This window comes from Microtus oregoni, unplaced genomic scaffold (genome assembly GCF_018167655.1).
Source record: "Microtus oregoni isolate MIOR12 unplaced genomic scaffold, Mior012 000023F_ref0000262, whole genome shotgun sequence".
Taxonomy (NCBI): domain Eukaryota; kingdom Metazoa; phylum Chordata; class Mammalia; order Rodentia; family Cricetidae; genus Microtus; species Microtus oregoni.
Genome location: NW_024543082.1, coordinates 27,191,382 through 27,216,177, shown reverse-complemented (window position 1 = coordinate 27,216,177; position 24,796 = coordinate 27,191,382). Strand labels below are relative to the sequence as shown.

At 42.5% G+C, this 24,796-nt stretch overlaps 1 protein-coding gene across 3 annotated transcripts in view; it reads left to right on the top strand.

Moving 5' to 3' along the window:
* Positions 1 to 23,596, top strand: part of Cmss1 (cms1 ribosomal small subunit homolog) — a 292,416-nt gene extending 268,820 nt beyond the window's left edge. For 2 of the 3 annotated variants that reach the window (XM_041673013.1, XM_041673015.1), the window contains exons 2-10: positions 3,287 to 3,381; positions 6,178 to 6,249; positions 8,226 to 8,355; positions 12,360 to 12,419; positions 13,818 to 13,920; positions 17,597 to 17,657; positions 18,090 to 18,177; positions 21,767 to 21,855; positions 23,333 to 23,596. In XM_041673013.1, the coding sequence (XP_041528947.1) occupies positions 3,287 to 3,381; positions 6,178 to 6,249; positions 8,226 to 8,355; positions 12,360 to 12,419; positions 13,818 to 13,920; positions 17,597 to 17,657; positions 18,090 to 18,177; positions 21,767 to 21,855; positions 23,333 to 23,416 (782 nt within the window). In that variant the 3' untranslated portion in view covers positions 23,417 to 23,596. The remainder of the gene's footprint in view (positions 1 to 3,286; positions 3,382 to 6,177; positions 6,250 to 8,225; positions 8,356 to 12,359; positions 12,420 to 13,817; positions 13,921 to 17,596; positions 17,658 to 18,089; positions 18,178 to 21,766; positions 21,856 to 23,332) is intronic. The other variant, XM_041673014.1, reaches the window with a different exon arrangement.
* Positions 23,597 to 24,796: the final 1,200 nt, after the last annotated feature.

The following is a 24,796-nucleotide window of genomic DNA, read 5'->3' as shown; positions in this document are numbered from 1 at the left end:
TACGATCCAATATAAGAATTTTTATATGAACAATGGGCTTTAGTTCCTGAATTTCCCTGGATTTTTTGTAAGATAACCAATCATATGATCTGCAAATGGGCGTAGTTTGTGTCTTTTTCCAATGTATGTGTTTATTTCCTTTTCTTGCCATATTGCCTTTGTTGAGCAAATCTGAGGTTTTAACATCCTTGCCCTGTTGACTCATAATACGCTGTTAAGTCTGTAATTATTAAGGACAAGGTTCACTGAGCATTGTTATACATACTCATATCTACTTCAGTCCTTTAATCAGTTGATATTTTGGAGTTTGAGATATGGCTCAGAGGTTAATAATACTCATTGCTCTTGAGAAGATCCAAGTTTGGTTTCCAGTACCCACATGGCAGCTAGCAACCACCTTACAAATTTTGATCAGATGCTGTTGCTTGCTTGTGCTCCTCAATTCTGTATCTTAGCTAATTTAACCATTCTCTCAATTTTCAAAAATTGTGGGTTTTTCTGTCTCTGCTTTCCTACGTGTCAGGCTTTGCTTCCACCTGCTTTGTAGCTCCATGATTTGGTACACACATATTTTAGATTACTGTATCTTCTTAAAAGATTTACTCTCTCTTGCCGGTCAGCGGTGGTGCACGCCTTTAATCTGAGCAGTGGGGAGGCAGAGGCAGGCAGATCTCTGTGAGTTCGAGGCCAGCCTGGTCTACAGAGCGAGTTCCTGGGCATGCAGAAAGAATCCAAGGACTTCCAGTGCTACACAGAGAAACTCTGTCTCAAAAAACCAAGAGAGACAGAGATAGAGAGGGAAGAGTGTTTCACCTTATTTCTTCTCTCTCACCTCGAATTCTCTGGTAAATTTTGTTGTTGTGCTGCTATGCTTTCTCATTAGTTATTTTTCTTTTGTTTTTTCTTTCTTTTCTTTTTTCCTTTTTGTCAATTTGACAAAAACTGGAGTCATCTTGGAAGAGGGAACTTCAGTTTCAAAACTGTCTTCAGATAGCCTCTTGGCAAGCCTGTGGTGCCAATCAGATTAATGGTTGATGTGGGAGCGGGGAGGGCCCAGCCCGCTGTGGGCAGTGCCACCCCTGGAAGGTATAAGAAAGCAGGCTGAGCAGACTATGGGAGTGGGCCAATAAGCACTGTTCCTTCATGGCCTCTTGTTCAGTTTTTGATTCCGGTTTCAGCCTTGAATTCCTGCCCTGAATTCCCTCAGTGGTAGATTGTGAGTTGTAAGCTGGGGCTGGGGGGACTTTCCTCCCAGAGTTGGTTTTGGTCAGAAACCTAACCAGGACAGCTGTCCACTTTGATACCTGTGCACCCACTGTAGCTTTCCTTTTCACCAGTGTTTGCTGTTCTGTCTTCTGTCCCTTTGAGCTTTCCTATATCATTATATTAGCTTTGTTTCTTACAACTAATATATTGTTAGGTCACATTTTCTAATCCATTCTATTATTAGTCTTTGTCTTTGAGTTGGTATGTTTACACCCTTTTTAAAGATTTATTTTCTTTATTTATTTATGTGTGTGTACACATGTGTGACAGTGCTCGTGGAGGCTAGAAGATGGCATCAGATCCCCTGGAGCCAGAGTAACAGATGGCATCACTGAACATGGCTGCCGGAGCTGAAAGAACAAGTGTTTATACTAGCTGAGCCTTCTCTCCAGCCACCACATCCTTTCTTTGTAATAGAATGAAGTGTTGGGGTTTAAGTCTGCTGGGGTCTTTTCCCATCTACTTTCTGTAATTTACACTTGCTTTCGTTTTCCTATCTTCCTATGGGAAGACACATTCCTATGAATGTGTTTGATGACCTCCCTTCATTTTATCTTTATCTTATTGTTTATCTGTATATGCTCTTTAGATGCTGCTTTAGACCTCACTATTGCTCAGGAGTATGGAAGGTTCAGCTCTACTCTGTATCCCAACTTTAAGATGCATAAATAAATAGGAAGGCCCTGACTCACCACTAGACTCCTTCAGTATCAACCCAGTGGGATGGGAAAGACAACTTTCTTACAATAGGGGAATTTAGAATTTAAGGCTCCCAAGGTGTTCCCTGTTGGTGCTGCAGAAATGGTGAGGAACAAACCCATCTCCCATCTCCCTCCTGGATAGTCTCTGAAAACACCCTTGGGATAGGAGGAGAAGAATCGAAGGCATCCTTATAGCCCACCTAGGTTAGAGTCTAGGCCTTTGGTGATAGGGGTGGTGTCTTAGTAATGGTTTCTATTGCTATGAAGAGACACTATGACCATGTCAACTCTTATAAAAGAAAGCATTTAATTGGGGCTGGCTTACAGGTTCAGAGGTTTAGTCCATTACTGTCATGGTAGAAAACATGGTGTCATGCAGACAGACATGGTGCTGAAGAAGGACCTGATAGTTTTACATCTTAATCCATAGGGAGCATAAGGAGAGTCACAGTAGGCCTAGCTTGAGCATATAAGATCTCGAAGCTGGTCTCCACAGTGACACACTTCCTCCAACAAGTGGAGTGCCGCTCCCGATAAGCCAAGCATTAAATATGACTCCATGGTGCCATTCCTATTCAGACCGCCACAGATAGGGACACCATTTTTCTGTAGTGTTTAGCTTGGATGAAATAGTGATTGTATAAAACTTTTCATTCCTTCTAGGCTTAACCTCTAGGAAGTAGGGGCTAGTTGTACTGATCAAGTGCACACAGCCTTCTAGACTTAGCCTCTAGGAAGTAGGGGCTACTTGTATTGATCAAGTGCACACAGCCTTCTAGACTTAGCCTCTAGGAAGTAGGGGCTAGTTGTACTGATCAAGTGCACACAGCCCCAGAGCCTAATTTCAAAGTTTAAGCCCCAATTTCTAGATGTTGCACTATTGCATCCTTTTGTCTTGGGCTTGGTTTGGTTTGGTTTGGTTTGGTTTCAGTGCTTTTTGGGAATAAGGTCTCTCTATGTAGTCCTGGCTATCTTGAGTTCTCTGTGTAGTGTAGACCAGGCCGGCCTTGAACTCATAAATATCCTTCTTCCCCCACCTTCTAAATGCTGTGATTAAATGCACGCACACCACACCCCTGGTTGGACCATTTCTTAATCAAACCATAGGAGGCATTTCAGACCCAAACTGTAACATAATTAAACATTCCCTACTGTTAGGTGATCTTTTGTGGTATCTGAATGCTCAAATCAGTCTCCAATTTAAGTAAGTTTTGTTAAATCACCTTCTAGAGAAAGGATGGAGAGATTAAGCCTCTAAATCTCTCAGTAGAGTGTGGGAGGGGTACACTTTAACTGTTGAACTTTGTGTCTCCTTTCAGAACCATCAGGTGGTGAGGAAGGAGACACAGAGCTGATGCAGCAGGACACAGCTTCAGTTCCTGAACCACCAAAGGAAACCAAACAGACCAAACAGGTAATAGTTACTGTGAGCATCACAGCTATTGGCTCAGAAGTCAGTCTCTAGCCACACTGTATAGTCACTGTGAGCATCACAGCTATTGGCCTAGAAGTCAGTCTATAACCACGCTGTATAGTCAGTGAGCATCACAGCTATTGGCCTGGAAGTCAGTCTGTAACCACACTGTATAGTCTGTGAGCATCACAGCTATTGGCCTGGAAGTCAGTCTATAACCACGCTGTATAGTCAGTGAGCATCACAGCTATTGGCCTGGAAGTCAGTCTGTAACCACACTGTATAGTCTGTGAGCATCACAGCTACTGACTGAAGTCCGTCTATAGCCACACTACAGCATTTCTTGACTCTGACATCAGCTGTTGTGAGAATAGGGGAGGCTTTTGCTTTCTTTGCCCATCAAAAGGCCATGTTCTCCTAACTGTAAACCAGGAGGCATGGTTTCCCAGATTTTTGTTTTTATATATTGTTCTAGAAAAATGTATTGCATGGTCTGGAGAGATGCGTCTGTGGAATCAGCACTCCTGTCGCTGTCACTTCTCCGTGGGTGCCCATACATAACATTATATTGGGTGATATCTTTGATGTGGCTTCAACTGTTGCTCACTTATATGGAAATGCTTGTAAAAGGCCCATGACGGTATCCATACAAGAGGCTATTTGAATCCTTCACAGACGATGGGTATAGGTCATGTATAATCGATGCACCAGTCTTTTATGGGGAAGTTGACTTGTGTGTGGGTCCTATCATGGCCTCTATCCACAAGGCCACAGTCAAGAATAGGCCTCACAAGACAGTACACAGGGTGTCATGCCAGAGGCTTTAGCTATTTTCCATCTGTGGTGATTTGAATAAGCTCATTTATTTGAAGAGAGAGCAAGAAAGCCAGCATGGGCCAAGAGACCAAGAGACCAGTGTAGCCAAGATAGCTGGGTTGTGTAGATAGATAGACAGACAGACAGACAGTCAGACAGATAGAGATAAATAGATGGATATAGATATATAGGGATCAGGCTGGGGAAAGGGAAGTGAAGCCCAGCCCCTGGAAAGGAGAGGTTTAGGGGAGGGAGCGGAGTGAGGAATGCTGGGAGGTGCCCCAGGCTGCACTTTTCCCTTTGCCTTCTTTCTCCATCCCTACCGTTAAAATCCCCGTACTTTAGGAGTAGTCATGTCCTCCTCTTTTCATTTCATTTTTTCATTCACTGACCCCGTGGCTGTCTTCCTGCCTCAGCCTCCTGAGTGTTGAGATTATAGGCCTCGGTCCAATGTGCGCTTTAGGGGCTCTGCTAATTACATCCAGGCATTGGCCTTGGAAAGGAGAGCTCAATGCTTCCTTGTTCTGTAATTAGATGTTCATGGCCATCTGGCTTCTCCTGTGACATATTAGTGGCCTTGGCCCAGTTTCTTATTGGCATGTACCAGTATAAAATGGACATGAATCTAAATCCACAAGACAGCTTAACTTTCTAAGTAAGAAAGACAATATCTTTATTTTCTTAAACTGCAGGGCAATTGGTCTTCACAGGCTTTTTGTTGAAACTGTAAAGAAGCTAAGGATGAAAGATTCCCATGTTATTTTAATCTATCCTACTGCCTGGAACAATGTCTAAACAGTGCTGGTGCTGGCCCAGTATCTTAAAGAACTTACGGACCATTGTGTCCCTCTTTGATTGAGGCCATAGGCATTTTTAATCTGCAGATTTTGTTGTTGTTGTTTGAGACAGGGTCTCACTATGTAGCTCTGGCTGTCCTGAAACTCACTGTGTAGACCAGACTGGTTTCAAACTCACAGAGATCCACCTGCCTCTGCTTCTCCTTCTGGGATTAAAGGTGTACGCCACCACGCCTGGCTTTAATCTGCTCACTTTCTTAAAAATGTTCATCTCCGATCATTTTGAACAGTGTCGTAGAGAAAAGGCAGCTGCCGATGACTGACTGGTAAACAGACATCCTCGGCTGCCGATGACTGACTGGTTAAACAGACACCCTCTACTTGGATTCAGCACAGGAAACATTTTATTAGTAGCTTATGATTAATATCTGTGGAACCTGCACATTTCATTTTATAAATCAAGGTTTCAGTCCAAATTTCCTGCTTTACTACCTTAAAGAACGAAACTCAGCTTAAAAACAGTATGAAACTGTATGGGGTCCTTGTGGTTCAAGGCCACTGGCAAATCAATCGCCCTTGGTGCTACAGTGTGGAGCTTGTTTTCAGTCCGTTAAAAGAACATTTATTCTGTGGTCATTTCTAAATGACTACATGGGTCCAGCTGGTTGGCACAGCTGGTTTGTAAAAACGTAAGTAAATACATCCTACCTTGGATTTTCTCTGCTTTTTGAAAAGGGGGAAGAAGTGGGTGCTATAAAGAACGGCACTTGGAAGTGCAGCCTTCTGCACAGGCAACTCCTGGAAAACTTCGGTTGCTCTGGTCATTGGCCGCCTTGCCACATCCTCATTTTAAGCACGTCTATTTCTGCCAGCGTCTTACAAACCAGCCCCTGGCTTCCATCTCTAATAATCTGCACACATCAAGCACGTATATACACTCACTCACTCACACATTTTGATCGCTGTTCAAAGATTTTTCCAGTCTTACGTCATCTGTGCTTTCTCAAATTCTGTCAGCTCAGCTCTGCATCACAGCTCCAGTGGGTCTTCCAGCATCACTATGGAATGTGACCAAGGTACTCAGAGGAGTTTATGCACGACGGAAAAAGCTTCGGGACTCATAGCAATCAGTGACACTTCATCCTGCAAAGATGAAAGTTTTCTCATTTATATTTTATTACAGCCTACAGAATGTTTCTTGAGGAAACCAAAGGAAACAAAAGAGGAAGCCCGGAAGACCAAGAAGTGGAAAAAGGTACCAGCAACAGTTTGTCACAGTGGTCTGGACACATGTGACTTTCATGACATTTTTATATATCATACTTATGTGAAGTTATTTCAACTAAGTTATACTTAGTTGAAGCCCCCAACTAAGAGATCCAGAAATTGTAAGAGTCAGTGAGATCTGTTAACTTTCTTATGGTCTTCAGGAAGAAATTTTCTTTGGGGAACTAAAATTAAACTTTTCTGACTCCCATTTCACTCCTGTGAGAGACCAACGGCTTTCTTGCTTGCTGGGTTTTCACTGTGGCATTATACACAGGTTCTAATCTAGAAGGACCCAGAGCTTCTCCTATACCCACTGCCCCACTTTTATCCAAGAAAATCCATTCCCCTTTTCCTATTCACTCCAGCGTCAAGCCTTTACACTAAAGTAAAAACAAAATGAAAACAGGTAGAGGAAGGCACTGCCAGGTATTTCTAACTCTAATTGAGCCATAATTGAGGCAGCTGCTCCCCCTCCTCTTAAATACTGTGTCTCTGTGCAGAGAAGGGCTATCGCTAAATACTGTGTCTCTGTGCAGAGAAGGGCCGTTGCTAAATACTGTGTCTCTGTGCAGAGAAGGGCCGTTGCTAAATACTGTGTCTCTGTGCAGAGAAGGGCCGTTGCTAAATACTGTGTCTCTGTGCAGAGAGGGCCGTTGCTAAATACTGTGTCTCTGTGCAGAGAAGGGCCGTTGCTAAATACTGTGTCTCTGTGCAGAGAAGGGCCGTTGCTAAATACTGTGTCTCTGTGCAGAGAGGGCCGTTGCTAAATACTGTGTCTCTGTGCAGAGAAGGGCCGTTGCTAAATACTGTGTCTCTGTGCAGAGAAGGGCCGTTGCTAAATACTGTGTCTCTGTGCAGAGAAGGGCCGTTGCTCCCATGCAGACATTTTACAGAGCGGCCCTAGCATGAGAGCATCTCCCACACTGAGAGCAGCGGTGCAGTTCTCTGCAGCCAGTCAGAGTCTGCTGCTGAAGTCAGCTGAGGAGAGAAAAAAGGGTCCAACCCCGTCTGCTGTTTAACAGCAAGCATTCAGAAAGAAGTATGCAGAAGTGTGTTTTCTTTCCTTGCAAATGCCCAAATAGAAAGGCAGAACATGCCAAATTGGCTGAGGTCTGGCACGCCCTTAAAGAAATGCCTTAAGTGCACTTTGATAATTGAGTCACACAGCCTTGAGGAACGGAGTGTTAGGTTCCAGAGGTTCAAGGTCAGAACTCTTGCTAGTTTAGCTTGGCAGAGGTCATGTCCACGGTGACAACATTAGGTTGATACCTTTGATGGGACCTTGAGTAGTTCTGACACTGGGAGTGGGGGAGTCTGGGTCTTTGGAGAAGCATTACAAAGAAATAAGGGAAGTTTATGACAAAAATAGACAATCGCACTTCCATATATTACAGCATTTAATAAAAGGAGTATAAATACGTATGTTGTGTAAATAAACATTTTACAAAAGAGTCTACATCAAAAGAGAGAAAGTATCTTCTGTGCCATCTGTTCTATTGTGTTTCATGGGGCCTTGGGATTGCCTTCTAAATCAGGACAATCAGCATCAAGTCCTTTTCAGTGAGCGCCTGTGCTCAGCTTCGTCTGTAGAAATCCATCTGAGGCTCATCACCTAAAAGCCAGATTGTACAAGAAGTGCTCAAAATTCTGCTCTTTCAGGAGTGCAGGGAATTTAGGAGTAAAAGAGAAGTTTGCATAGCAAGAAGACTTCTAGACTTTTAACAGAAAAATACCCTACTGCTGAACTGAATGCAAAGTTTTCACTTCCAAAAGCTACAGACCAGACATTACAAGGAGGCCTTTCGATCCTTTCTTCGTGTTTCAAACATTCACTATGTCTAAGAAGTATGCAATAAGGTTTCCCACTCAGCTACCGCCAAAAGATAGGTGCCAGAGACACGAACCTATGCCACATGCCATTCTAAAATCTAATGCTCTGATTTTTTTCTTCTCTTTTTTTAGAGGAAAATTTCTGATATTCTTGCAAAATCAGAGCCCAAACCAGGGACCCCTGGGGACCTTCAGAAGCTTATCAAGGACCATTACAGCGGCAGTCGTTCTGTAGTTGAACTAGAAGAGCTCAACCTACCAGGTGTGGCCCGTGTCAGTTGTCCTAAGGACGGGGAACAGACAGGGTCATTTCTTCTCTACTGTTTTATAGGAATCTCCACTGGTGGGAATTTATACATTTTCCTTGCTCTTAAACCTCTTCCCTCCATGTAATACTTTTTAACTGTTAGTTATTTATTTGGGATTCTTAAAAAATAAATGGTTTTTGCTGAATTGAATACTAAGGTTTGTGAATGTACTTTATCTTTTACTGGAAAGATTAATTGTTCAGTATACAATTTTAGCAGACTCTTCAAGGAATAAATGTCTCTAATGAAGATAGATATTAAACTCACGTAAGGACACTTCAGACATTTAAAAGTCTTGGTGTGAAACTTTGTTGACCTTTCTTTATAAATAAGAACAAGCCTTAGGAAGCTTGTTAAGCTGGGCTCTGAATCCCAGAACTCAGGAACCTGAGGCAGATGGATCACAGCAAGTCTGAGTCCAGCTTGAGCTATAGAATAAACACCCTATCTCCAAAAAATTAACAAGATTTTGTAATAAGCATTTTAGTTCTCTGTAGTAATAGGAGCGGCGGGGCTACATTCCCGGCACCCAGCCGCCCGCATGGCTAGCTTTACCCGAAATAATTACACGGAAACTGTATTCTTTTAAACACTGCTTGGCCCATTTCTATCTAGCCTCTTCTCGGCTAACTCTCGCACCTGGACTAGCCCATTTCTTATAATCTGTGTAGCCCACGAGCTGGCTTCCCAGGAATGATCTTAACCTGTGTCTGCCTGGAGTGGGAGAATCATGGCGACTCTCTGACTCAGCTTCTTTCTCCCAGCCTTCCATTCTGTTTACTCCTCCCACCTATGTTTTAACCTATGAGGGCCAAGCAGTTTCTTTATTGCTTAACCAATGAAATCAACAGATTGATATATGACACTCCCACATCAGTATTGTTGTGTGGTGGTCATGACTTCAGTTTTGGAGTAGGATTCCGGTTGTACCCAAGACTCTTTCAAGCCAACTCACCAAACCTGGTAATAGAATTCTGCATTTCACAGAAGCCACTATGGTCTAAGGCCCCATGCCTTATTTAAAATTTCAAAGATATGCAAAACTACAGTCCCTACTCTGAGCTTTTAGATTGTGGTGCATCTGTAAGACTCCTGGGCAAGGCTAGGAGAAACCAGATGTTATCCTGAAAGCAAACCATAAGGCGCTTTGGCACCACTGCCCCAGATAAGCTATTTCTAGGCTACTCCTGCTACTTGGGGAAGAAGTCAACAGTAGCTGACTTTCCCTTACAGCTCTATGCGTGCTAGAAGCTTGAGAAGCTGAGGAACAGCCTGTTCCCTGCATAGTTATCATTCTTGTGCACTATTTTTTGAAATGCTCCTTGGGATTAGCAGCAGGAGTGCCCCTGTGTGTTCTTTTCCAAGACAATTGCCCTGGAGGGAACTGGAGGCTTGCACTTGGATGCAAACAGTCTCTGGAATCTGGCTCAAGTGTGAGACTGTGTCCTGACTGCTCCTGCTGTCACAAATCCTCACTCAAGCTGAGGCTGGTGTCTAGTTTTTGGTGTGACTCAGTTTCTTCTGCTAGTTTTCCTTAGCATGTAACTTGTGCCCTGAAGGATTTGTGAAGAACATCCTGATAGTCTATGACCTCAGAGAATATCATAAACCTTGATTCTCTGCAGAATTGTTGAGAGCTAATGTTTATAAGGAACCCTTGGGATTCATCCAAGTTACATAATAAGTTTGTGTTATATTATTGTTTTTATTAAAGCCCCATAACATGACTGTGTAAGATCATAGACTTATGGATTTTTTTTTTCTTTAGGAGGGAGAAAATATGTTGGAAACCGCCAGAAAGAGTAGGCTTTAGTACCAGCTAATAGATGACCATTTTAAGACATAGTCAGTTAAGGCATCATTAGAAGCTTTCCTAGAAAAGACCCTAGTCACCACACCATGACCAAGAACAGCCTCCAGGGGTAGTAACTGTGCTACCTGGAGAGATAAAAGATGCCATTTGTTATTAGGAACAGGTTAAAGAAGGAATGTAAATAATAGAGTATTGTTTCTAATCAGTCGGTCAAGTGTCTGACTGGATTTTAATCTGAGGTTGTTTGTGTCTGAAGGGCAGGAACATGTCCTCTTAATTACCACTAATTGTGCTGTACACAGCTAACATCTTACACGTGGGAACTTCCAGGGATTTCCAGACCAAAGAACACTGGGAACTAATTAGCCTCTGCTGTCTCTTGAGAGCTGGTTTGGTTTAGATCAGCGACCCTAAGTGCCTTTAGTCTGGCTGCAACCAACTCACCGAGGAGTCTCCTCAAAGGAAACACAAGTCACCCTCAGGGACTTAGCCAAGTAGAGACCATTCTGTTGTCACTGTTCACCTCATCTGGAAAGACCATCAGAGACTCCCTGCCTCTACTGAGACAACAACTTAGAAAGTGTTATGTATTATATGTATTATTAAATTAAATCAAACTTAATTCAGTAATAATTCACCCCCTAACACCCTTATGTTTACACAGAAACTTTTCCTATAGAAGGAATTGAGTTGATAACCATAATGTTACATAAGCTGTGACTGTCACTATCAACAGTGGTCCTGTTTATTCTGATATGTCAGGTTGTATTTTATAGCTAGGCTGAATTTTTGCATTTTGATACATTATTCCCATTCTTTCCAAATCTATGCTTTATTTCCTTTCCTCATAAATATTTACTCTAGACAGTTGCTACATCTTTTTGTGCATGCACTTTATATGCCATTTGGATATATACCTTTATTTTTATCTAAATTACATTTGCAGAGCCTCTCATTCTGTTTCTTCGCATCACACTATTCTCAGATATGCCAGATGTGGCTTTGTGTACATCTAAGTCACTTCTCTGAGATGCTCCATAGTGTTCCAGCCCTTTCATCTGTCACAAAGCACTCGCCCCTTTTCCCAGATGTGGACACCTGTAGGGCTTCCCACATCTCAAGGTCATAAATTTTGCCAAAATTAGTCTTTTTGTGTATCCCTTTATAATGCACAAAAATTTCCTTTATTTACCCAGAAAATAAATCAGAGAAGCACAGAGTATATTATCTTAATATTACTACTTTCCAAACAAGTTTATCCATTGACCATTCTACCTTCATTTGGTAAATGTTACACCAGCCCACATTCTCCATAGCTCTTCCTATCGTGCATCTTCTCATCTTCGCCATTCTGCTGAGTGCTCCCTCACTGCATCAGTAACTAACAGATTTGAGGTTTCTCACAAATTTCCCAGCCACTTCATCTTGCCTTTGCCTCATTCATAGACTGCAAGTGTAAAGATGCTTCCTCTGTCTGTAAACAATGTGCAGAACCTTTACTTCACTACTCTAGAGCGTTAAAACTTCCTAGCCCAGGGACGAGCCCAGGTTATCCAGCACAGAGTGGTCATCTCCATAAATATGCAAACAACAAAAATATACTCAACAGGTTACATTTATATATGTGTGTTTAGCACTAAAAATAGAAAAAGATGGTATCAATTTAAGAGAGGAGAGCATGGAAGGGCCTGGAGGGAGGAAACATGGGGAAGCTGGGGGAAGAAGGGAGTGGGAGAGGGACAAGGGCTATAAATACATTTTAAGTAAAAATGTAAAACTAGAAATAAAATATTTTAAATTCAAAAAATAAAGTCTATTATTGCTACTGCTGTTATTTTAAATAACACTAAATAATGACCCTCCAAGTCACTCACGTTTTATAACTCATTCAAGAATTCATCATTCAGCCAGGCAGTGGTGGCACAACCTTTAATCCCAGCACTCGGGAGGCAGAGGCAGGCGGATCTCTGTGAGTTTGAGACCCGCCTGGTCTACAAGAGCTAGTTCCAGGACAGGCTCCAAAACCACAGAGAAACCCTGTCTCAAAAAACCAAAAAAAAAAAAAAAGAATTCATCATTCATATTAATCTGTTTTGATTGTGTGCTTGCAAAGTTCTCAGCAAAGCATGTTTCTCGTATTTCTAGACTCCTGTTTCCTTAAGGCCAATGATTTGACTCACAGTCTCTCTTCATATCTAAAAGAAAGTAAGTAAAATCTGATGTTTTAAAAATTATTTCCCAGGTCATTATTCCACAAAAAAAAAAAAAAAAACAGTTTTGAAGTCGGGTTTGTCAGTGCAGCCATAATCCCAGCATGCTCAGGAGACTAAAGCAGGAAGAGCAACGCTTATTCAGTGCTAGCCTGGGCTATCAGGGGAAACTCAAAACCCAAAATAAGTAAGGTTAGTCTCTCTAAATTAAACCTATACATTGCAACTTTATTTAATGTGGTATTATAGATAGATAGATAGATAGATAGATAGATCACCACATTTAAAATTATGAGTTTCTAGCTTAAGTGGAGAGGTATTTATGGTTCCATCTGTTTTTCTCAGTTATATTATATGGGCTCAGTAATAAACTCATTATTCCCCTGCCTCAGCTTCTCACATGCTGAGATTGTAGGCCACATTGTGATGCTTGTTAATTGATGTGCTGTTTTAATGTCTAAATGTATTTCCATTTTGCTCTGGCTTCGGGAGTTTGGGTGCAGGCCTCATTTGGGTTTATAATGTATTAGATGTTAGTCTAGGGCTCTGGAAAGTGATGCCCTAGTCCAGAGCCTCCAGTCTTCTTGAACTTTACCTTCTTACCTGAAAGATCAAGAAACTGAGCCATGTGATTTTTAATAGCTAGAAGAACATCTGTTTACATGTTCAGAATTCAGACCTCGCTATTACAGCCAATCTGATTTGATATTTTAGTTTGTATTGTGTATAACCAGAAAAAAACTAGATTATTCATAACAAAATATCATTTACTTGTTTCCAGCAATAATGTGACTTACATAGAGCGATTTGACATTCTTCTTTCAGCCTTTTAGTGGTACAATGATACCAAATTTGTGCTTATTAAACATTTCTCAGAATATAACTTTACAAATATAAATCTGGATTATAGTAGGGATAATATCCTGGCATGAAAACTTTAAAATATTGAAATTCTAAGCCTATTTAATAAGCATAATAATAAATAATGAGTTTGAAGTATTATTTATTGTCAGTTCATTCTAGGTTATGCTGGATGTCTCTTTAAAATTTCACTTGGGCTGGGTGTGGTGAACCAAGTCTCTAGCCCCAGGCAGGTGGATGTCTATGAGTTCCAGACCAGCTAGTATTATGTAGTGAGATCCTGTCTAAACAAACAAAAGGCTAAGCTAAACTAAGATCTAACAAGACTGAATCAGAGTTACCCTATTGGTCAACAGTGTCTTCAGGCTTTAAACATAAAGTTTAATCTGCTGTCTGAAATAGCAGAAAATGTAATAACAGTCAGTGCTTGTTTTATTTTCTTAAGCACTTAGAAATAAATAATTGGAGAATATCCAGTGTTAGCAGCACTGTTTTGCTGTCTTTGGAATCGTTTTCGTGATCTGTCTTTCAGTCTGTCCTAAGTGGGTAAAGCTTCGAAAAACGCACAACGAGAAGAAGTCAGTCCTGATGCTGATCATCTGCAGCTCTGCCATCCGAGCCCTGGAGCTCATCAGGTCAGGGTCGGCAGCTGGGGCCTCCGGGTGTTTCCTCATAGATGCCAGCCTGTACATTCTGTGTGCCATGAGTAACACTGGGTCCCTGCCCTACGGGATGTACGCTCTGTTGGAAAAGCTGACAGTAAGCCAGTAGATGTGCGTGACAGTATCCTAAAGAGTGATGCATTATAGAGGGAAAACAAGGCATGGAAATGAGAGGGACCCGAATGACGACATTGGAGCAGAGACTCAAACAAAGTGAAAGGGGAGACACATGGCTTTCTTGACCTGAGATCCGAGGTAGATCTCCCGTGTGCAGCAGTGAGCCCTGACGTAGAGTGCTGGGAAAGGAAATCGGGGCAGGGGAGTGCCGTGAGTCATTTTAAAGGTGCATTTACACCACTGTGTAGAAAAACACATTGTTCAGGGCAAGGGTAAAAGCACCAAGACCACACTAGCAAAAACAGCCAGCAAATGGAAGGGGTGATCTGACTCAAACTAGAAGCAAGGAAAGGCAGAATACCAGGCAACAAACTTTCTAACCTATGTAAAGAAAAGAAAACATCAGGGGATGGAAAAGTGAGCACCATACTCTTGAGAAAGGAGACGCGGTGTTGTAAATATGCCTGTTCTACTTAGGAGCAGCTACAATTTTCACTGGTTTCCAAGTAAAACTCCAAGCAAATTTTTTAACTAGATAAACTAATTTTAAACTTTTACAAAATTATACAGCTAAAAATGGCAAAAAAAAAAAAAAAGGTTTTTCAAGGCCACTGCGAAAAGGTGCGCTATCACTTTCAGAGTGCAATATGTGTGTCATAGTCCAGAGCCTCTGGGACTGTCACGTGCAGGACAGGCAGAAGTGGGCCAGAACTGAAAGGGAAGAAGCAGACCCAAATGCGTGTGAAAATGTAGGGCCCAGAAAAGGTGACAAAGACAGCAGAGGAAGCTAGATTGTTCAACAGTTGTGTCCAACAACTGAGTAGCCATCTGTAATGATTAAGTTCATGTCTCACTCCTTCTGTGAAGATAAATTCCAAACAGACCAAAAATTTATATTAAAGATAAGTTGACACTTTATTAAGAGCTTTCATAGGCATTTCCATTCGCTGCTTTTTTGCAGAATAAACAGAAAGAATCTTCCACTGGATCTGTGTAACATTCAGAGAACAAAGAACAGACAGAATAGGGTGGCATTTACAGGGAAAAGCCCTGTCTGGGAACCAGCCTTTGACAGGAGACAAAACAAAGGAAGTCTGTGTCTTGAAACAGGAGCTCTGTCAAGTACCCTAAGGTGCAAGTGTATGGACCCCATGGCGATTTAACACCTGTTTTTCTAGATGAACTAATCTAATCATGATTTTAGAAAAGTAGTTGTTAAACTTTACTGTCCCTTCAAATTCTGCTTTCTCCACCTCTGCACACACATTAAATCATGCCCCACACCCTCCAGCAAAGCGAAATGCTCCTTTCAACTACGTCTGCTCCTAACATAATTGATCTTCAGTACTCCTGTTTACCTGGGTATCCATCTGTACTTGTTGGCCCTGAAATCAGAGCATTCACACCAGCCTTTCTGAGTTTTAGACAGGACTACAGAACCCAGTGCAAGATGACATGCTAATGGCAAAGAAGCTGGCCTACATGTGACCTCTCTAAAACAAGTTGTCATGTTGATTCGAGCTTTTACTGTACATAAATTCCTTTCTAAGGGACATAAAAGCACTGTGTTGTAACACTGCATTTACCAACTGTCCCCAGATATATTATGATCCATTTCAAGTTTAATGAATTACAAAGTGTGATCTGAGCAGGCTCAAGGACCAATGTTTAATAATCCTATTGTAAGGACATCTGTTCTCTTGACAGCCATAGTCCTGTTGTTTCCCTTGTTAACCCTGCAAGGGAGAATGTCTATGTGTAATTAAGAACTCACTTGTAATAGAGATTAGGTCACATGTTTCACTGTTTATCTTCCTCCTGGTCAATAGTATTTCTCAAACCATAATGACATAAAGGATAGTAATACCCCATCTTAAGTATAACTCCAAATCTTAACTAAAAACTTTCTTGTTCATTATACCCACTTTAACTCAAAACAGAATTTTAGGTGATATGCAGAAATACACCAAATGAGAAACATATGGTTAAAAATAAAACAATAAACATCAGAAAATCAGATGAAGCCAGCTGGAACTGGTGTTCATGATCTCTTCCATAAAGCCTTGTTACGTTATAGAGGTGGACCCAACTTCTGTGGATAGGATGTGTTTGGAAATGTCAGTCACAGACACATGGCATTCTGTGAGTTCAAATAAAATAATGTGCAGATGGTGTAACCTGGCTCTTCATAGAGCAGCTGTAGAATGTGAGGGCCTACTGTCAGAACGGTCCTTCTAAAGCCTTTCCTCTGAGGTACCAAGCAAGGCAGCCTTGACTCAGAACTGATCATCTCAGTTCATGGAAACATATCCAAACTGTTGAGTACCTAGAACTGAAAGGACGACCTCACCTACTTACCAGGTGTTATCGTCACTAAATAGATCCAAATTGTTGAATACCTAAAACAATGAGTGTACCACCTCAGTGTGTACCAGGTGACAGTGACTCAAGGATGAGTCTACCCAGTAGCATTTGGGCCCTAGAAAATTTAAATGAAACTGAGCAGACTGCTGCATGCGAGCAATCCCAGCATTTGAGAATGCAGCAATGGGAGGACTGCAAATTTGAGGACAGCCCGCATGACAAGTTCAAGGACAGTGTCAGGTATATGGCAAAACTCTGTTTAGTATGAAAGGGAGGGAGGGAGGGAGGGACAGAGGGAGAGAGAGATTGATTCATTACATTGCACATATAAAAACCTAGATGCTTGACTACTCCAAAAGTCGACTTAACACTGGCTTTGTAATCTCTCATCTTGGACGCGTGGTCTCCGGTTCCCCTCAGTCCTCACAGCTGCCACCTAAAGACTCATTTCACTCACGCATGAGTCCCACTTGCTCTCATGGATCAAGATCCACAGTCCGGTGTCTCTTTTCCTTCCTGCCTTCTCCCCTCCCTTCCTTCTCTCCTTTAGGCTGGAATATTTTCATGTATGAAATTTCACAGAGAAGTTCAGTCTACAAAATAGAAATTGGGGGCTGTTCTGACCTCCTCCCTGGTGCACTCATCCTGTGGTTCCGTCTGGACACCCCAACAGACTTTCAGATGCCTGGGCTTTCCCGATCACAGGCTGACACCACTGCTCTGAGATGCCCCCTTGTAATCAGAATTGCAGATACATGTGTTTGAATCATCAAAGAAACCATAGTGTCTGGCCTTGTGTTTAACTCAGAAGGACACCCAGATATGTACCTGAGCAAAAGGCTTTCCCCATTTCTGGGTTTGTTTGTTTTTCTTTTTTGAGATAGTATCTTGTTCTGTTACCTAGACTGGTCTCAAACTCACCAGTCCTCCTGCCTCAGCCTCTTGAGTGATTTCACGCACCACTGTGCCTGAAAGCCTACTCCAGTTTCACTGCAGAGATGGACTTGCCTGATGATCATCCTGTGTGTACATATAAACATAACTGTACACATTTAGAACAGTCTTGAATGATAAACTATAATTTCTAAATAGTGAGTTCTTAAATGAGTAAATTGTCATAATCTATTCAATACATTAGTTAATTAATTCATCTATTCCTTTTCATTAGGTCATTGACAGCATTCAAAGGAGATGCCAAAGTTATGAAATTATTTGCAAAACACATAAAGGTAAGCAGGCGCCTGTAGTTCTGCTAAGAGATGCAAGTGGTCCCTAACAGCATTGCAAGGCCTCAGCATTTCCATTCAGCCTCTCTAATCTCCCTAGAAATCGCTTCCTTTTGATCTGCTCCCGATGTGACAAATCTCCCGATATGACAAATCTAACAACTGTGCCGACTTTCTCTGCACTCCGTGCCTCTCCACGGTCACCTTGGCCCCCTGCAGTCACTGCCTTGCTTCTGCTCTTGAATAGAAGCTCAGGTCTGAGTCCCAGTTCTTTGGGCATTGGCCAGTTTTATATATAAATAAATGGTTCAGGACAAGAGTGGTCCTATTTGCTTTTTTATTTTATTTATATAGAGATACAATGCTCTAACGTGGCCTGGGGTTACACCTTGTTAATGATTCTGCCTTCTCCTTCTTCTCTTCCATCTTGGAAAGGTCCAGGAGCAAGTAAACTTGCTGGAGAAGCGTGTGATACACCTGGGTGTGGGGACTCCTGGGAGAATCAAACAGCTTGTTAAACAAGGTATGAAGTGAGAATTCTGTTAATAGCTACACATTTACCTTGCCCCCATGTGAGTCTAAGGAAGCACATTTGAGGTGCTTTTTTACAAAAAGAAAAACAGTCCTCTGTGTAAATCACCCAGTGGGAAGTCAACTTGGCCTTTGATTTCAGAAGCCAGCCGGTTTGAACAGTGCTGTGGATATGACAAGGACTGTGGCCCACTGAAATTCATTTGCCCCACTAAACACATTCAAATTCCAGTGGCTCTGAGCATCCGAATGGATCCACAAAGGCTCCACCCATTAGCAATACTTGGAATTGGTAGAGGATGCTATACTGAACACTCCCTTCTCAGGAGGCTGAGGCTTGGCACTCAGAGACTTCCACTCTAGTTAGATGGGATAAATGTAATGTACTGGAATGGAAATACCATTTCTATAGTTGATACAGAGGTAGATAGTCCTGAATATTCCTCCCAAGTACTTTTCCCTTTTCGTGCTTTGCAGAGTAAGTTTTCCAGGATTCTTGGTGGGTTTTAATAGTTTGCAAACTTCCTCGAGCCAAAAGCCCAAAAACCTTCTGGTACCCCTATTACCTGTTCTTGACTAGACCTTTAGGTTTGCGGGGTGGTGTGTTTTTACGGTGCTGGAAATTGGATCTAGCGCCATACGCATGCTAGGCAAATGCTCTACCACTGAACTGTATCACCAGTACTCTTTTTACTCTGTACTTGGAGAGGAAGTCTCACTAAGCTGCCTAGGCCGGCCTTGATTTTGGGGTCTTTGTTAACCCCCATCACAGACCTGAGCTGGGAGGCTGGTTCAGATTTATTGATTTCATTCTTCATTTTCAAATCGCTTAATATAGTAATGTGACTTTGTCTTCTGGATCTATTCCTGAATTATTTTGTATATGTCAGAGCAACACCTTCAGCAATATTGTGACTCAGGAAGGATCCTCACCAGGTAACAATACCCACAGCTAATTAAACCCACTGACTTCAGGGTTCTGTGCAGACGGCAAAGAATTAAGACACCGAAGTCCCTAATAGAGACAGGAGACAAACATTTTTTGAATTCCTTCTTGTATTGGTGTTGTGCTGGACATCCTTGTATGTGCTTTCTAACTGGTACCCATAGCATTCTTACTGGCTAGGACTTTTGTGAGAGAAAGCATAGCCTCAGAAGAGATGGGTGACTCCCCTTCCCCCCCCCCCCCCCGTGGTCTCAGACCAGGCCTCCTTAGTTCCAGAGCCTTCCCCCTCCCCCAGGAGTTCCTTGATACTGGGGTGTTCATCTTGTGGACATAGAAAGCAGGTGTTAGGTACCAAGTCCTTCTAAGAGACACAGATTTGAGGCAATTGTGTGGGCATTGGGAGAGGCCAGGGAGAGATTTTTAAGTTGGTTCTTGCCACCCCCACAGCTCTCTTCTCAAGGTTCAGCTGGCCCCTTCTGGGACCCATGACTTTTTCTTTGTTACCCGATCCCCCACCACCTACAAACAGGGCTCTTTTAGGTTTAAAATAGAAACAGCAAGGCAGGGGGGGAGACAGACAGAAAGAAGCTGTCCAAACTGTTTATTAGATTTCTAGAGAGTTGGGGAAACTCTATATGACGGCCTGTTTCATATGGAAAAATAATGTTGGGCTGTTGATGTTTTATGTGATATTAATGAAAACTTTTACTTCTGAATCTAATTGGATGAATAGTTAAAATGTTAGCCGTGGTGTTAGATTACATGGAAGGTGTTTATGAAAATAGCCCAGCACCCTGGGAGCTGAGGTTCTGCCAGAACTAGAGCGGTGTCACATAGGTCACTCTATCTTAACACAGTACAGATCCGTTCACTGTCTGAGGAGAGTTTCCAGACGTGAGCACCATCCCATAGCACTGCGATCTGTGGAACCAGCTCCAGAGATTTCGCAACTAAGGAAATGTTCTGACTCTGGGCCTGTGAGGAAAGCAGAAGGCACAGGGGAGCAGGGGAGACGGCTAAGCGGTTAACAGTGCTTACCACCAAGCCTGAGGTCTTGAGTTTGATTCCTGGACACGTGGTGGAAGGGAGGCCCAATGCCTCAAAGTTATCCCCTGACCTCCTTTCTCTGACTTTGGCATGCAGGCCTACGCAGATACACACATGCATGTGCTAAGTAAATGTTTGTTTGTTTGTTTGTTTGTTTTTAAGTTTTTGAGACAGGGTTTCTCTGTAGCTTTGGAGCCTGTCCTGGAACTAGTTCTTGTAATAGACGAGGCTGGCCTTTGAACTCACAGAGATCCGCCTGCCTCTGCCTCCCAAGTGTTGGGATTAAAGGCGTGTGCCACCACCGCCCAGCAGAGATAATTTCTAGTTAATTATGAGTATACTGCCTTCCAGTTTTTATACAACAAGTATATGTCTTTATAAAACAGATTATATAACATTCCATATGGTTACAATGTATTTGTTTTATATGTATATATAGGGAGAGAGAAACTTTATGTTATAAATATAATATATATACCTCATTTATAATACATATATTTGTACCTTTAGAGGATTTTCCTTCTTAGGAAATTGATTTACTTCTCATTTGAAATATATATGTATTACATTGTTCGTCTGCAATACTTCTAGTATAGAATACTTGGATTTTATTTTAAAAGTTATGTATTAAACAGTGATCATCATTGGAAGTAGCGTTAAGCTTCTGTAAGTTTTTTTTAACTGGGACATCACAGAAAGCTCGCTCTTTTGTCAGTGCATGTTTGAAAGCTCTGGGTAAAGGTGGTTCCATTCAAGAGGGGGCTTTGGGGCTGGCGAGATGGCTCAGTGGTTAAGAGCATTGCCTGCTTTTCCAAAGGTCCTGAGTTCAAGAGGGGGCTTCTCTGCTTGCGTTCTGCAACACTGAGTCTCTTTTTTCCCTGTTTCCTATGATACTTCCAGTGAGAGTGTTGCAAATACAAGATAGTGTAAGAGGCATGGAAAGTGTCTGGGGCAGAGGGAAGACTGAGCAGGGATAGGCTGCGGGGAGTAGCTGCATGCGGGGGAGCCTCGGGTACTGTTTGCAAGCATAGCGGGCAAGACCTTGGAACAACTGCAAGAGCTGGGTTTGCGCCCACCTTTTAGGACCTGAGGACCAAACAATTCTGGGTCTCCTCCAGTCCTCATGTGCAATAATTCTAGGTAAACCGGGCAACGGAGTGGGTGCAATCTATACATGATTGATTCGCCAGCCTCATCGGGTAGCCCCGTCAGCATCCTTCCCGGCACCTCCTCAGAATCAGGCAGGCTCCAGTGCTCTCATCCCTTCTGAAGGCCAATGTCTCCTGTTTACAGGAAACAGCTTCTCAAATCCCTGTCAGAAAGGCGACCCCAGCCTCTGGCCTTCACAGACAGGGCTGAACACCTGAGTGTTGACAGGCTTCTCCGGTGTCGCTCCTCTGTCCTCAGAAGCAGTGATAAAGCTGCCTGTGTCAGAGTGCGGCATGTGTTTCCCATCAAGCAAGCGTCAGTGTGCAGAGGTTCATTGCTGGGGGAGAGGCCCGAGTGAGGCAACCAGGAGGATGAAAACCATTTTACTAGGCTTACGTTGTGAGGTCTTTACTACCACGACTCTCGCTGTGTCTTTCAGATGGCCTTAATTTGAACCCCTTAAAGTTTCTGGTTTTTGACTGGAACTGGAGAGATCAGAAGCTAAGGAGAATGATGGACATTCCCGAGGTAATGTGTAATCAGCTGTTGTCTTTAATCTTTTTTTTTCCCAATTTGAACTTGAGTTCAAACCCAATAATAAAGTCTTTGGCTTGAGGAGCCAGCACATTCTAGCTTTGGAAATAATTTCTATCTTTAACGCTGAGGTAACTATTATAGAGCCATCCCATCCGCTTACACATAACTGTATCCTTTCCATGTGTAATATACAGTCTGCTTGGTCGCCCACTAAATGACCATGGCCCCTGCCTCACTAGGACATCTGTACTTCAAAGAAGCTAGCCGATCTGGAGGACTTGCCCTTTTCCTGTGCCTCTCATCACAAGCACACTCATCTCTGCCAAAGACGGGGAGGAGGGGCTGCCTCATGGTTGGCTTCTTCACATCCCCACCAAACCTACTTATATAATTTACAAAGATGTTTTCATTTTGTGTGGAGGGTTTCTGCGTCTCAGTGGATTCAAACAGAACGACTGGATGCCTTTCTGGGCACCGCACACACAGCTCACTGTATATTTATGAAAAATAGTTCATTGCCCTCATAATGTAGAAATTTCATTTTGCCACCCACCATGTTATCATGGAACAATTTTTCAATCTAATCTGATATTGTGGAGAGAGGGTCATATAATAATAAATAAGGCTGTCAATCACCTACCAGGACTAAATCATGCCAGTAACTGAAGCTTGGGGTTAATTTGCCACATAAAACTACTTCCCCAAACTGAACCGAGTTCATTATAATTGACTGGCAAGTTGTATTAGCCACCAGTTCAAGTTAAAATCCATTGAGATGTACACACATATACATAGTGGGGTGCACTCTGCCTCCATGAAGAACCTTTTTAACTAGTTTCAGCCACGAGGCCAGATTTGATGGTTTGTGATGTGGTGTTAAATCTGAGGAATCCACCGTACAGGGGCAGGAACTTGTCATCATAGGTAGTTTTATTATTACATTCATGCCGTTAACAATTATCACAAGGCAGTCAATCCTTTATTGGATCCTTGCGTGAAAATCTGGCTTACCTAAAGCACTTTGGAGTCTCTGGACGTTTCTGTGGCATTTTCTTTTGGATGGATGCAAACATAAAGGCTTATGATGAAACTTTTAATGAAACTGATGTTTTACATAGTCCTCTTCCTTTACTTGTGTGACTTGGATCAAACATGGGCAGAACCTTCCCTAGCTAATCCTGACCATAACAACTATACGAACACCTGGAATCCTAGGTGTGGACTTGGTTCACTCTGATCCTGGCCATAAGAGCTGTATGAACACCTGGCACCTTAGTTGTGGACTTCACTCTCTCATTCTGGCCATAGCAGCTGTATGAACACCTGGGACCCCAGGTGTGGACTTTACCCTCTCTCATTCTGGCCATAGCATCTGTATGAACACCTGGGATCCTAGGTGTGGACTTTGCTCACCAGGACTACTTTTGTGTGATGCTAATGTTTCTATTGTTTTTTTTCTCTCATTTAGATAAAAAAGGAAGTGTTTGAGCTTCTAGAAGTGGGAGTGTTGGACCTATGCAAGTCAGAGTCCTTGAAGCTGGGCCTTTTCTAACCCTGCATCCTGAGGAAGTGTCCAGTTGCCAGCAGGCTGCAAGTGCTCAGTTGCTAGCTACAGTGGTGTAGCTGTGTTAGTCCTGGTCACTGCAAACGCTTCATGGGGATTCTTGGACACCTATGCTGTGAGCCTGTCCTTTGGCTCATGGCTCATACAATAAAGAAGCTCTGCCTTGCATATGCTGCCTTTGTTAAGCAGACTGAGTTTTTCTTCCTCCTCTCCTTTGACTGTGTGTGGGATGAGGCCCCCTTCCTTCATTTCTGATTGGTCAGATCAGACAGAAAAGTGAGCTACTAGACTCACAACACTTGTCAGGCAGGTCAGCTAGAAGGGATCCTGTCATGGGGAGACAGGTGCCTGCTTGGCCTTTGTCATAGCTTGAAAGGAAGCTGGAAGTACTGCATCTTGTTATTTGTCGTCTCTTTTCATAGCTCTCTGCCTGCCAGGTGCCCTCTGCCTCCTACACTCCCTCTCTCTGAAGCATGGTCTCGGCACACAGTGCATCACAAAGCTAGCAAGAGCAAGTATACCTAGGACAGGCAGATGATAAATACAGCAGTCTTCTCCATTTACATGTTTTGACTTTTTAATTTGAAGTAATTTCCAGTAGGCACAATTTTTGCAGAAACAATGTAGGTAATTCACATGTCTCCTTCCCCAGATTCTCCCAGTGTTACCATCTAATAATATACCCAATGCACAGGTACCAAAACTGACAAACCAACATCAGCACAGTGCAGTTAAACTGGAAACGTTATTGTGATGTCACAAGTCTTTCTTCTGATGGCCCCTGGAGGATCCTGCTGCTCTTGTTCTTCCTCATGGTGACAGCCGTTACTCTCTGCTTCTCTTATGACCTCACGGGATGAGTGCTTATCATTCTGTTTGTGAGCTTTCCTAAATTCCGATTTTCTCTATTATGACGTGAAGTCTTGTGGTTTTTGGTCAGAACCACAGTGGTAGTGTGTCCATCTCTCTGTGTCGGATCAGGGGATGCATAAAGTCATTGTGTCTTATTTCCATGACATCAGCCTTGAACACCTGGTGAAAGTGCCATCTGCCACTTTCCTCCATGGCAGAAAGATGTTCCATTTTCCCCTTTGTAGTCAGTATCTGTCTCAGAAGAGATGCAAGGCACCCAGTAATTTTTAGCAGCCAAGATCATGACTGCAGTATCTTCTCTATTCCTGCATTCTTTTGATCTTCATTGGAATCCCTGTGAAAAAGAGCTTTCCTTTTTCTTAGTTTCTTTGTTCAGTTATTTTTTTACACCAATGAGGACACGTGAATATTTTATTCTATGGGTTATAATTCATTACTATTTTATTTTATTGATCCTTTTTTGGTTGTTTTGTTTTGTTTCAAGACAGGGTTTCC